The 15,372-nt window shown below is 31.6% G+C and overlaps 1 protein-coding gene across 1 annotated transcript; it reads right to left on the bottom strand.

Moving 5' to 3' along the window:
• Positions 1-6,346: 6,346 nt before the first annotated feature.
• LOC106346817 (28 kDa heat- and acid-stable phosphoprotein-like) lies at positions 6,347-8,116 on the bottom strand. Its single transcript, XM_013786264.3, has 8 exons — positions 7,822-8,116; positions 7,459-7,499; positions 7,278-7,358; positions 7,105-7,191; positions 6,977-7,011; positions 6,812-6,897; positions 6,654-6,719; positions 6,347-6,565 (listed from the first exon to the last, which is right to left on the bottom strand). The coding sequence occupies exons 1-8, from the start codon at positions 7,886-7,888 to the stop codon at positions 6,531-6,533; spliced, it is 498 nt and encodes a 165-aa protein (XP_013641718.1). The 5' UTR covers positions 7,889-8,116; the 3' UTR covers positions 6,347-6,530.
• Positions 8,117-15,372: the final 7,256 nt, after the last annotated feature.

The raw sequence follows: 15,372 nt of genomic DNA on the forward strand, positions 1-15,372 counted from the left end.
GTAGTATCATTGGGCCATCCGCAACCCATTGTGTCACCGTTCAATCCATCAGTTCTCCCTTTTGGGGAGTTCATATCCCTTTAGTCCGATTGAGTGATCCTTCCCTAATTTAGGGCGTATCACATTCCTCCAGAGACCCAAAACGCTGACTTTCCGACAGCTCACACCATCTACACTCGTTACAACACCAAATCTCCACCGAGCAGTAGCCGAAGACAAACCTACGGAAGTAGATCTAAACCCCAATCTGCTCTGCTTCATCGTTTCAGGGCTGCCAACATATCATGTAGAGGAGATGAGACCGCCGAAAAGCAAAGGAGATAAGCAGAATAAAAATAAAGCCTCCGACAGTGGAGACCGCCGGAGCAAACGAAAAGATAGATAAAAAAAATTTCTTTTTAGAGAGGAGTTTTAGAGATATAAATAAGAGAGATAAAGCCTTCTCGCACCAAAAATCTTTAGAGACTTTAAAATGTTGTAATGCTTTTCTTTTAATGTATAAGAGATATTTCACCGAGAAATGCATAATTATGAACTTATAGACCTAGCTAGTGTAAACTATTTATGAAAAAGTCAGCCATACAAATATTTTGCAGCGCAAAGAAAACTATGTTATGATGAACATGCATTTGGGATTCTGAAATCAATTTCACAATCGTAAAAGGACTAGTTTTCTTTGGTGTAAAAGAGTGAGTTATATGTTCTCACAATCTCGTTTCACAATTTGGGGATCTATTTATACATATATGTTTTTTTTGTAACTGGTTTCATAAATGCAAAAGAAGAGAAAAAAGTTTATTCCATACCTAGGTCGGATTGGTTTTTAAGGGCAAGGCTCATTGAGTGGATTGCCAACCTATATTTATAAAGATCAAATAGAACCATATACATTAAGGTCCGAAAGCCATATGTCAAGAACTTTAACGATCATATCAACTTAGCAGCAGCACCGATTTTAATAGTGGTTTCACCTCTTTGCCGTTAATCCTAGCATTATAAATAATCTCTCTCAATAAGAATTGAATCCGAGTGGCAAAGTGCCTACTAGAAACTCCTTTACCACTAGGCCAACACCTCATTGGTCACGAGCATCAGGTTAGTTTCAAGGTTCGATCCTCACAGAAAGCACCAAAGGTTGAGTGTTGAGTTCAAAATGAAAATTAATGAATGATTAAGAATATAGTGGGTCAGAAATTTGGTTTTATATTAGAAGTAAATCAAGGTCAAAAAGAGGTTACAAATGTGAGGTGAGCTCGAGATACAAATAAAGATCTGGTTCGCTAAGCTCTCTCTCTACAATCTGTCTATCTCTCTTCAAGGAAAGTCTATACTTTGCTCGTTCAGCAAAAGTCTTCTTTTATAGCCATTGTGTAGATCAGATAAGACAAAAAAACAGCTCGTCGTCCTTATTGATGAGGTCAGATATTCGGTCTTTATCAGGTGAAGTCATGTATTCTCTGTGACGTGGGTTTACCTCGCTTCGTCCCAAAGTATTAAATGTGAATCACTTTGTCGTCTGTATTCGTTGACCGTTCAGCATGCATGCCTTGAGTATGGGCTTCGGCTCGCCGTTGAGTCACTGCTTTCTATCTGTTGTCTTTTAATTTTTTGGGCTTTTCGTGCGAATGGGCCTTAGATTAAGTCGGGCCCCGGACATTGATGGGGGTGAAAAACACACCTTCAACAATAATCAAACCCACAAAGATAACTACATAGATTCACATAGAACCATGAAGATCATTTTGTTGTTTTAACAAGACTATGAATTGGTCAAATCAAGAACTAGGTTGTTAAGAGACCTATGATGCGCCCTAAGGAAAGAATACTCGACATGTAAGGAAAGATATGGACTCGATCCGAAAGGAACGAGAACTGATGGGATGAACGGTGACACAAAGGGTTGCGGATGGCCCAATGATACTACCAGGGTGCTTGATTGTCGCCTGATATGCACAGGTCCGACAAGGAAGCAAACTCGATCTGTTGCCGGATGTGACGCACCGGTCCAACAAGAAAGAGGAGTTTAACTTGGAGCTAACCTCACCAAGAAAACTAAAAATGTTCTAAGCAAAGAACAAAGAGTATAAAATAAAAAGAATAAGGAAAAATCGATTATGAGATTATGAGAAGTGTTTATATATTTATAGAAATCTTAGTCAAAGAGAATTAAGAGAAATGTGTAAAAACAAGACATAGAAAATATAAACTTGACTAGATCTGGTCAATGCACGGAAAATGGAAAAGACTAGTCAAGATGTTCGTTGGTCTCCTGTTCAAGTTCATTCAGGTCGTGCAGGTCCATGATGGGAAGGATATGACATACGCGGGACGATCAACACACACGCCGGACACTCCACATGACCCGCCGGTTGATTTTCATGACCAAGATGTGTACTAGTGTGAGACAAGTCTTCAGACATCTGAGTTTCCATTCCTTAGTGAAATATGGATGAGAGAAATCCATCAATGGGTCGGGTACTGAAGCAAGGACGTCAGGACAGCCTTCGGGATATGCATGACGCACCAAAATGTCCATAAGAGAAAATCTGTGAACATCTTTGGATTCTTCTCGTCTCAAGTTGAATATGGCTTGACTATCAGTCTTAGAATGTTGAACTGGCTTGGAAAGAAGTGAAGTGGGTCGATCAAATCCATCTCTAGGTCGTGGTTCCAGACTGACCTCCATTACGGACGTCTGTGGGTCAATATGATGGATAGCACATGCGGTATGGTCGGGGTGATCGGATGGGTCAGTACGGACGGTCTGATCAGCATGATCCAAAGGGAAATTATGATCAACATGGACGGAATGATCAGATTGAATGACACGGGCTGTAAGACTGGCATGATCCGACATGAAAACCTCGGTTTGGTCGTGCTGGTAAACAAGAACGCCACCTTGGACCGTGTTCATGAACCAAAGAGGTTGATGCTCGATCCAGGGCGTATCAACATAGTTGCATTAGCATCGAGGGCGTATCAACATAGTTGCATTAGTGTCGAAGAGAGAGCCGAATTATCACCTCGAAAGCTTGCCAACTGGTTGTTTATTAGGCGATTGAAATTATTACATATTGCATCGATGGACTTGAAAGTCTGACGATAGAAACGACTATTGCGTTCCATCCAAAAAAATATTATTGCTTTGCCAACATAGGAGAATTAAGCTTTTACAACACCTATTTATAGTTAATGTCTGAAGCTGAATGAGCAAGTTATTCAAGGTTATTTGAGGTACTAGCGCAGGTCGTCAAGCCGCTCTTGACCAAAGCTGCCAACAGAAGTAGTATTCAAAGAACAAATGGTCCTTTGATTTTGGAGCAGAACTGCATGATGGATCAATAGACAAACTCCACTTCAAATTTTGATCCATAATAGGGGACGTGATAGATAAAAAGTCAATAGGATAATTTAATTGAAAGTACAATTCGAGTTGCTATAGTAAGAGTCAATCCAACCTAGAGTGTTCAAATTAAAGAGAATGCAAGTTGTCAATGTTTTTTTTTTTACAGCAAAAATAGATATGCTAGTTGTCTAAGCAAAAAAGGTGGATTTTATAACAATTAAATGATCAACTAACAAGCTAGCTTCTTCAACTTAAAATCATACAAGTAAATCAATTCATTTCATGACATCTATTCATATGTTAATCATGTATTTAATATCAATTTACATTAGTTAATTACACTCAAACATGCATTGAAAACAAGTCTAAATACTTTTTAACATTCTTACCATTAATTTTCATTGACTAAGCATGCGAAAGTAAATTACATTATGAGATGCATTTAAATATTTCATCACAAATTTATCGGACATGAAATAACCTAAAATCTAGATAAATATTAGCTAAATATAATATAGCATTAGATATATGTCATGTGTAAGAAATAACGTCAAAGCCGATGGGTAATCTAGTGGATACAAAATATTTACATAAACATTTAGGAGTGATCAATCACTATGTAGAAGTTTCCTAATCAGAAGATGGTGTGATATTTAATTAGTTGATTAGGGGTATACGTTTAGATACCCCATTCAGGTTCATATTAGTATTTCGGGTACATATATTTTGGTATAGAAATATAGAACCCGTTGAAGTATTTTTACACTTCGGATAGGTTTTGAATATTTGTAGTTCAGGTTCGAGTACGTAATTTGGATTGGATTCGGGTTTTGTATTTTTACAAAGTTACATAGTTCTTAAAAAAATGCTTAAATGCAAAAATTATAAATTAAAAATTTAAATCATGAAACAAACTCAAAAGCATCCATGTATCACTGATCCTTAATCACCTAACTCAAACAAAAACAAAAACAAAAATGTTCGAAAATGAATCATATGTGATTCTTCCCTCTCGTCCATAGAGAAGAAGACAAAGAGAGTAAGTTTTTTGTAGTGTCCATTTTCATTAATTTGAATATCTTTTGGATTAGCTTTCAGATCGTAAATATTAGGGACCTTAACCGACTTCAAAAGTTTGGCTACAATGAATAATGAAAGATGTAGATTTAGATTAAGGTATATATATGTTCAGATGACTTCGGATTGTGCATTGGATTTCGAATATATCCGATCAGGTTCGGATATGATGCGCCCCGAATCAGTAGTAAAAACAAATCAAGAAAGCTTAGCTTTATAGGTCTGGGTTAAAAGAGATGGGTTTCAAGATTTATGAAAAATATGTTTATAAACATGTTTTAGCCCAATGAAAAAACGCCCAACAAGAAAATACAAATCATGGGCGTATAATTTATCAATCTGACGGTAATTCAGAGACTGTCGATCATGCAAAAGGACACGATCAGCCGAAGAGTTTTGCGATCACAAATTCCCAAATTCGGTCAAATTCAAAGTCTTGGTCTTTGGTCTTTAGTCAAGTCTACAATATTTATGAGTTTTCAAGTTTCTAGGTTTTGACTAAACCTTTTGTATGCCAACTAGGCCTGGGCATTTCGGGTGTCGGTTCGGTTCGGGTATTTCGGGTTTCAGGTAGTTTGGAAAGGAGCTAAAGTATCCATTTGGTACTTGACCTATTTTTGGTTTGGTTCGGTTCGGATAGTTTCGGGTTCGGTTCGGTTCGGATAGTAAATGTAGGGACCAGAAAATATCCGGAAAAAGTTTGGTTTTCATTTGGATCTGGTTCGGGTTCGGATAGTTCGGATAGTTCGGGTAATTCGGATAATTTGGATAAAATATCGGTTATTTAGGGTAAAATATCAAATAATTAGGATGATTTAGATAAAAAATTATGATACTTCGGATTACTTTGGATATTTCGGATAAAACTATCTGGATAGTTTCAGATACTTTCGGGTAGTTCAAATACTTTATATTAATTTAGTTATCTTCAACTATTTTCAGATGATTTTAATAGAATTTTAAATTAAAAATATATATTTAGTTATGTTATATGTATATATAATTAATATTTTTATATATTCGGGTACCCGTTCGGTTTTCGGTTCGGTTATTTCGGATATAAGAATATAGGAACCGTTCGGGTATTTGAGAGTATTGGTCCAGTTCCAGTTTCGAGTATTTCAGTTCGGTTCCGGTTCGGTTCTTTGGTTCCGGTTATTTTGCCCAGACCTAATGCCAACCTTTTGTATTCATTGGCTATTATATAAAGGTCATTTGATCAATGAAATAAAATAAGTTTTGAGTGAATATTTTTAGAAACCTGTGAGAGAGATTCTCATGTTTGTTCCTTCGGGAACTTTTCGATCTTTAGTGGATTCGAGATCAACCGGCTTATCAAGTGAATTTCATCCTCATTTGTTGGTGTTCATTTGGTGTTTAAACAGTTCAGGTGTTGAGTTTCATATACTCCTTATTGGTTCTGCATCAGATTTCATTCGGAGGTTCCATTGCCTATCTTCTCGTTGGAACGTCGATTGCATCAGGCATTGGATTTAATATACCTTTTGTTGAATCTACACGACCCTTAGAAGCTTAAGCTTAGGATTATCCAAACTAGTCCGGCTGAGTGACCCTTCAATTTAAGGGTGTATCATTAAGATATCCAAACTTATTAAATACAAAACCCAATTAAATATTTTGCTTTTCATATATCCAAACATTTTGAATACAGAACTCAATCAAATATTTTTTTATTTTTGTTCTGATTCGGATCAGATTTTCGGATTAGATTCCAGTAAAATTCTCAGGTCTAGCAGATAATAAATATGTATGCATCAATTGGGAAACCATTTAGAAGAACAAAAAGTATTTTAAAGAAGAGAAAGAAATGGATTATGAAAAAATGAAGATAGTGCATAAGGAAGAGATAGGCAAGAATTATCGAGCCAATGTTGTTTATAGTTTTTCAATCGGATGCTAAAGAGTCTAAGAGACTTTAATAACTTTTAAATGTATTAAGATCCACACGGAGTAAATAGGCAAAGGCTGTATCTGTTTACCAATTGAAAATGAACAAAAGTAAAAAAACAACACATCTTAGTCGCTGAGTCTTGTTTTGTTTTAGTTATAAAGTAGGGTAGTTCTTCGATGTGCTTGAACACTTGGCTCATTTGCGAGCATCGACTTTCTTCGCGTCTCTCGCTACAACAAAAGTGAGACATTAAAATAAGATCAGAAACAGTAAGGAATAGACTCTGAATTTTTAAAAACAAATAATGTTTTGTTTTACCTGCTTTTTCCTCTTCTCGCTTCTTGGCAGCTTCTTCTCTCTGTTGGCGTATCAGAGCCAAACGATCTGTACACACACAAACGCACACAAGGGATAAGATAATCAATAGGCTCATCTGGTAACAAAGAAAGAGAACAAGAGGTCCATTGTTTTTTTACCTAAATCCTTTCTTGCTTGCTCGGTTTTGCCTTGCTCCTGCAACCTCATGTATCGCTCATGAGCTCGCTGCTTCTCTAGCTCCTCCCTGCAGAAGACCATATAAGATGGAACTGCTAAGAAGCTATTCAATAACAAATGTTGAATGTTCAGTACTAGGAACAAACCTTTCACGCCTTGAGAGTTCAGTGGTTTTACTTGCCTAATCAAGAAATAGGAAGAACAGAGTTATTAAGACAAGCATATTTATATAAATGAAGAGACTCACAGAAAGTGATTACACAGATAAGCTTACATCAAGGTCTCTTGCTTTCAAGGTCTTGGGCTTAGCTCTGTTAGGGTTATCAACTTCGATTAGAGCTTCGTGTCCTTTCTTCTTCACCTGATGTTATTATACAAGGTAAACTGTAAAGCAATGATAATAGATGAACAAAGGCCACATAACATTACAAGGGGGTTTCCACTCACATCAGATTCATCTTCGGATTCTTCTTCTTCAGATTCCTCTTCAGACACCTCTTCGATATCTTCTTCGTACTCAGCTTCTTTCTGATAATATCATCACAAAGAAAAAAAAACAAATCATTCACAACACACGTAAACAAAGAAACAAACGTATAAAACATGTAAGAGAAAACAACAAAAGTACCTGCTTGAACGAGCGAGGACGTGCAGCAGAAGTGCCAGCAACTGCATAACACCAAAAAGAAAAACATATAACATCAATCTTGAAATATATAAAATCCCTAGAAAATAAACCCAAAATTCACCAAAAAACTGGATCCTCCGAGTCAAATTCAATTGAACACATTAATACAATCCTATTGATCCTCCGAGCCAGAGAGTTTACAAAAGCCAAGCAAAAGTGAATCAAGTCATCAAAGAGAGTAGCAGAACTTAACCAAACCCTATCTATCAAACACAAACATTCGGTACGAAACAACCAACAGCAAATCAAAACCTAAACTTTTCGTGTACCCACTGATTATCTAACACATAAACGAAACCTTACGTATCTCAGCAGCACTAGAGAATCGGCGTTGGCCTGTAGGTTTCCCCTTGAACTTGCCTCTTCCCATCGTCTCCACAGAACTCAAATTCCGCAAGAGAAAAAGAGATCAAAAACTGGTAAAAGAAGGAAACACAGAATCGGATTCGATAATGAGAATTGGGTCTTGTTGATTCAAATTAGTGGAGGAGGGATCTCGTCTTCTCTTTTTATTACGGTCACACCACTACCAGACGAAAACCCTAAAGGCGCCTCTCACTTTTGTGGATTCTGTGTATTTTAACTATTGATTATAGTATTAGTAGTTGCTCCTCTGTGTTAGGGTTCACTTAAAGATCGTGTTAATCTATAGATCGAACGGTCATTATCTCGTTTTGTAATATTGTAATTTACATATACTTCCTTCTAATAAATACTTATCACCCATTTTGTCCCCAAAAAAAAAACTTATCACCATATTTATTTTAAATATGTAATATTTTACTATATTTGAAAAATCTTGAAAAATTAGTTTTGATTGGTTAGAGCGGTTAACTATGATGCTATCCTTAGTGAATAAAATATATAAACTAGCTAAAATAAAACAAATTTTAATTTTAAAATCTAAAAATATATATTTTAAAATAAAAGATAATTCCTATATATATTGTGTTGTTATCCTAAAATATATTTTAGTAACATATTTATATTAATCAATATAAATTCTTAATTTATATAATTGAAAAGATAGCATTGAGTGATTTTTAACATTTATTATTTAATGTTAAATATATTATACAAAAAAAATTCAAAAAATTATAATAAGTACGGATTTTTAAATAAAAAATAATTTATCATTATAATTGCTTATTTAGTAATGCATATATTAATAAATCTATAATATAATGAGGTAGTTGAGTCATTCCTGAAATGACACGTCAGCATTTTGGTGGGTCCCATTTTTAAAAAGTGTGAAAAAAGTGTCAAGCATGTGTCTCGAACCCGGGTTATTAAGATATAAACACCAACATTTATACCACTAAACTAAAAGATATTTTGTACATTGATGGCCGAAATTAATATATATTTATGAAGGTCGGAAACCTTTGCTTCTTCGGTTTTCTCTGTTGCTCGGGCCTACAAGTGTATTATGAGTTTCATTTTTAAATGAGGTTCATCACGTTATATGAAAAAAAACAACAATTATAGTTTTTCCATATTGTAAAATGTCTTCGTTTAACATGAGTTAGGGTTTTTTTCATCATTGTCTTAGACAAGTCTGAGTTACAAAGTTGTGATGTGTGTCTGTTCGTAATTTATTTTTTTTGACCGGTGAACTCTTCATCTCGCCATCTTAAATCGCTTGATCTTAAATGTTCCTGATTTGTAGCTTTTTTGTAAACCATATATATATGATTCTCATCTTTGATGAATCCAATCTGCATCTCCACAAAACTCATTGATTCCTCTTAGTTTTAACGATCTTCTAGAAAATGTCTCTCTGCCTCTCCAGTTCCTCAAACCGGCGTTCCCGACATCCATCACTCAACTTTCGAGTCTCTCCGTGTTAATCGTAGTAGTCAGAGCATAGCCTCTAACCTCCTCGCTTATGGGATTTCTTGAACTTCAAGAAAGACAGTGAGTTTAAGGGAATCACAGTTCTCTTCCTTGATGAAAAGGTAAGTTAATCTTCGATTATCATACTTATTTAATATAATTGTTTTTAATTGATTTTCTGATGCTTTGTTAAATAATATTATTTGCAGATTCCATGATTCATGGGTTTATTCCCGCCGGACGTGCTAATCATTACATGTCATCTTTGAAAGCCGGTTCCATTGTGAAAGTCGATAGTTTTGAAGTTGCTAGGTGCTCAAGCATGTACAAGATAATTGATCATTCATTCCTCATTCATTTCATCTCACCAATTTTTATTGATGAAGTCATCACGGGTGCTCCTGAGATCAATCTCCAATCATAATTAAACTGTTTGAAATTTCCGAGTGATTGCGAACACAAACCTAGAACTCCCAGGTATATTATCATATTGCATCTGGGTTTATAATATATTTCGTTATCATAACTGATATTTAAACTCGCAGATATGGTTGGAAAAATCCGTTATGTCCAAGGCTCTGACCTTAGCAAAGAAACAACTTGAGTCGTTATCCGTCTTCTCATTGATCCGTAAGAAACAATCAACACAAAATTTCCTTTATATTATTATCTATATTGTGCTAACATCAATAATCAAAAATATTTTCTACTCAAATTATGTGATCGTCTATTTATCTCTCTTACTTATCAAACTAATTTTACACAAACTTTTATTTTACAGCTTAAAAAAAAACCACAACTACCTAAACAATCAAAACACCAAAAACTAGAATTCCAAAAAAGACGAATCATTAATGATTACCTCTATTTTTTGTCCAATCTTAGAAATAAACTTCAAAACAAATATATCAAACCAATCACCTCAACTAAAACTCAACGACACATACATCGAGTCAGCTAAACAAATACAAACTACACGGCCAGCTATTCAACTATTTACAAACTTACTTTCGCAACGACACATACATCGAGTCAGCTAAACAAATACAAACTACACGGCCAGCTACTTAACAATTTACAAACTTACTTTCGCAACGAAGAAGACGAAGACGACAACCAAGATCAATGAAATTACCTAAACAAAAAAAGCAGAGTAAGTTATGAACTCTGATAAATACAACTAACAATGATTTTTGTTTACATATTACCCATCAAATAAAAGATAAACAAACATAGCCACAACAGAAGATACAAGAGACAATCCCGACAGACACAAAGGCGGCAACAACAGCTCCACCTACTCACACCTCTTGTCTTATAAAAATAGCTTACATGCCCAATGTCAATAGACCAATGTTATTGTCTTCTTATGAGAAATACATATTCGTTTAAAACTCATTAAAGCCCAAATACTCAGAACTGTCACTCATTTTATAGTTATTTCTACAAGTCTTCATCTATTAGTTTTAAAGGTCCGGTAAGAGCAACACGTTTAAAAATAAAATAATAACATATAACAAACATAATAAGGATAATAAAAATTATTTCTTAATACACACAACTTACACAACTAACCTGAAGAAAAAATATTCAGAAACAAAAGATACTCTCAACAACTTTAATATAATTTATATACTCTCAACAGTACAAGAAACAAATTAAAAGAACAAATAAACAATAAGTCTCAGTAACACAACAAACAACAACACGAACTATATTAATCACATTACTAACACAGTTAGTTCTTCATAAGTGGAGAACAATGCATACACAGTTCATCATCACAACTCTAACCCTATAACAATAAAAAAAACTTGAAAAACAATTCAAAACGCAAAATTCACAACTACAATAATCCTAGCAAATATTAAGATGAAAGAAGAACTCTGTCCACAACTCCGCGCTTGCGCGGGAACAGTGCCCCTAGTAATTATAAAATGCTTAAGTCTGCAAGTGCGGGCGAAACACCTAGTTAGTTTTAATAAATTAAATTTAATTAACAATGAGATATAAATTATTAATCATTACCATATTTCAAAAACTTTGCCAAAATATAACTTTTATAAAAAAATACTTTAGTATTGATATATGAGTTATTAATCATTATTTAGTTTCAGATTTTACCAAAAATATGAATTCTTATAAATAAATTTACTTAATAGTGATATGTATACTAGTCACTATCATATTCTTAAAATAGTTCCAAAGATATGAATTTTTATAAAAAAATATTGTTTACATGCCACAATTAGTTTTATGTCATATCACAATTTAAAAAAAATGGAAATATATATATATTTCCTCCTAATAAATATTTACTATGTGACTGATCCGCATTCATGCGCAGACATGAATATATTTAATCCAATGTTTTATTTGTTTGTGTATTTTTATGTTATTTTAGTTAAAGCTTTATTTATAATTTTTGTGTTGCGGTGTCATATTTTTTGCAATATATTCAACTTAGCCATGATAATCTATACTATACTAAAACGGAGATATAAGCCATGGAGAGGGTGTCCACATAGGATAGAAAAATCAACCAATCAGAGAACCCGAAATTGCCATGTCATCTCATTTATTTTTCGTAAAAAATAAAAAAACAATGCGAAGGTGAGAATCGAACCCGGGTTAGTATGATACATATATAGGACAGTTACCACTAAGCCATTGAAACTTTCTTGGACACATATACAAAAACCACTAAGTATATAATCACAAACTCTTATGTACATTTACAATAATATGAATTCAACTTTCAAGACTCCGATACTTTGTTTTGTAAAAAAAAAATAAGTAAGTGACTAAGCTAATATATTCTTAGAAAGTGTGAGAACGTTGACAAATATGAAAAAAACATAGATTTTTGTTTTCGTGACAAAGTTAAGATTTTGTAAAAGTAAGTTTAACATATAAATTTTCGTGACAAATATGAAAAAGCATAGATTTTTGTAAAATTTTGACAAAACAACTCATAACATACTTCTCCAATGTCTTAATAAAATATTATTTAAGGGTGCAATAATTAAATATATTAATTCAATAAATTTTGTAATTTATAGACAAAACAATAACACAACAAATTTTGAAACATTTGTTTAACCTATCGATTTTTTTTCATGAGAATCCAACTAAACAAGATAAAAATAATAATTAGATTTACAAATATTTAATTACCATTTTATTCAATTTTGATTAATTTCAAATTGTCATAATGTATCTTTTTGAAGTTACAAATATGAAAAAGCATAGATTTTTGTACAATTTGACAAAACAACTCAAAACATATTTTTCTAATGTCTTAATAAAATATTATTTAAGGATGCAATAATTAAATATATTAATTCAATAAATTTTATAATTTATAGACAAAACAATACCACAACAAATTTTGAAACATTTGTTTAACCAATCGATTTTTTTTTCATGAGAATCCAACTAAACAATTAGATTTACAAATATTTAATTACCATTTTATTCAATTTTGATTCATTTTAAATTGTAATAATGTATCTTTTTGAAGTTACAAAAAAATAATGTTCTTTCTTTATTACACTAGCATTGTATATAGATTCTATATACACAAAATAAATATAATATAACAACATAAGCTTGCTTTCCCTGATTCATATGAAAACTTTTTAAGTTATCCACCAAAGCAAATTAATTAAATCAATGAAATTGTTAAAATACAGCAAATTAATATATAATTTTATTTTAAATTAAATTATTTAAAAAGTGTATTTTCGTTAAAACAAAATAATAAATAAGTAAAACTGATTTGATGGTAATTTTTATGATTTATATATATATATATATATATATATCAATTCCGTGAAAGAAATAGAAGCTTAATATGGAAAAAAATCTTAAATACAAAAACCTCTAAAAATTAACCAAAAAACTAATAAATTAAACTATGATATCACTTAAAAGCTTCTTAGACCATATTAATAAAATATTTAAGCGATAATTAGACAAATTTGATTTTTTTTTCAGCAAAAAGTTTATTATTAATTAGCATCAGTTATTTCTAAGATGTTTAAGAAATGGTGGACAAAAAGTAGAATGGACATTAATGATATATGAACTATGAATAGTACTTTGTGAAGCAGACTTAGATAACATATCTGCACATCCATTTTCAGTCCTTTTTGATGCCTAAATTCAATTTCTTCAGAGTAGTTATTCCACAAATAAATCGTATTAGATATTGTTTTGATATGTAGATTTGTTTTTTCAATGTTAAGAAGATTGATAACTATAAAAATGTCTCCTTCGTATATGATATGTCTATAACCGAGTCTCCAACATGAGACAAGTTTGTTTAAAAAGTAAATAATTTTATTTTTCTTATATTATATAATCAATATATATTATTTACTGATAATAAAAATATAGTTATTCATCGATCACAAATATCTATGCAAATATGTGAATCAAGTACAACAATCAAACAACATAATGATTTCCACAAAGAAAATCTAAAAAATATATTTATGTTTTTTTTGTCATCATATATTTATGTTATGTAGTCATATTTTATATTTTTTAAATAATGTAATACAATATTATACATTATTTTTTTAGAATTGAGAAATACATATATCAGTTAGACAAATTAAGCGATAATTAGACAAATTTGATTTTTATTTTGTGAGCAAAAAGTTTATTATTAATTAGCATTACTTATTTCAAGATGTTTAAGAAATGATGGACAAAAAATAGGATGGACATAAATGATATATGAACTATAAATAGTTTTTTGTAAAGCTGACTTAGATAATAATAATAAGAATATAAAGTAGAAGTTATACAGAATAGTTTTTTTGTAAAGCTGACTTAGATAACTCTTCTTTAAAATAATAATAATAAGAATATAAAGTAGAAGTTATACAGAATTTATGGATGGAATTATAATTTTTATAATTGTAGAATTAGCATAAGTCGAAAAATATGATGAAATTATCTCATCATCAATCAAAACCATCTCAATTGGAAACAACTCATGTGTTGTAAAAAAGAAAATTCTGTAAAAAAAAAACTCTTTTAAGATATTTTTCCAAAACCTCATGTGTTCACTTTGATTTTGCATATATCAACAAACTTTTTTTTAATGAAGCTACGGGAATTATAAAAATTGCATAAAGTTGTGAGGATAATTTTTGTAGAAATATAAAACTGTATAACTATCAAAAAGCATAGTCACATAGTTTTTTTTTATTAAAAGAGAAGATATTTGATTTTCAATATCCTAAGAAAATTATTTAACTAAGATGAATTTTTAAAAATATAAAAAAAAGCTTATAAAAGTGGAATTGGTATAAAAATGAAAATTCATTTTTATCAAATCATATGTTTCAAATATATTAAATTTTGTATTTTAAATTGCACGTAAGCGTATATCATAATGAAGAGATTAGGTGATTATTTATATGGTTAGAAAGTTTGACCGATAAGATATTCTAGTAATATTCTATAATTATTCATGTTTATCATGAAAGAGATGTATCTGAAATATTCCAATAATAGTCTCGAAGTTTTCCCTAAGTTATACTAACACTAAAAAAATTAAATTTACCGAGATAAATTAGACACAATTCTTTAGGATTTATATAGGAAATTATGTAAAATTGGTATAAATTTACTCCAAAGAAATATTTTGTAGGATAATATATATATTCACCAAGATCCAACCCCGACCCGACGGCGGCACACGTCTGTGGCTTGCATAGTGCCATATTTATATTACGATATTTATTTTGTCATAAATAATGTGAAACTTTTACTTTAATATTTTACTAGATTAAGATCCGCCCTTTGCGCGGGATGGACATTATATATATAAATTATTTTATATATTATATGTTTATAACATATTATAAAATAATAAATATATATTGAATAATTAAAAAATCATTATCTGCTACTTATATAATTAAATTGGTGCAAACACATGTAAATAAATTTTATAAATCAAAAAAAAAAATTCTATTTGATAAGATATATAATTAAATT

This window comes from Brassica napus, chromosome A2 (genome assembly GCF_020379485.1).
Source record: "Brassica napus cultivar Da-Ae chromosome A2, Da-Ae, whole genome shotgun sequence".
Taxonomy (NCBI): Eukaryota; Viridiplantae; Streptophyta; class Magnoliopsida; order Brassicales; family Brassicaceae; genus Brassica; species Brassica napus.

Coding starts and splice junctions, on each gene's coding strand:
- LOC106346817 (XM_013786264.3), bottom strand. CDS start 7,888: ATGGGAAGAGGCAAGTTCAAGGGGAAACCTACAGGCCAACGCCGATTC. Junction 7,192..7,277: donor AATCCGAAGATGAATCTGAT/GTGAGTGGAAAC, acceptor TAATAACATCAG/GTGAAGAAGAAAGGACACGA. Junction 7,012..7,104: donor TGAAAGCAAGAGACCTTGAT/GTAAGCTTATCT, acceptor TTTCTTGATTAG/GCAAGTAAAACCACTGAACT.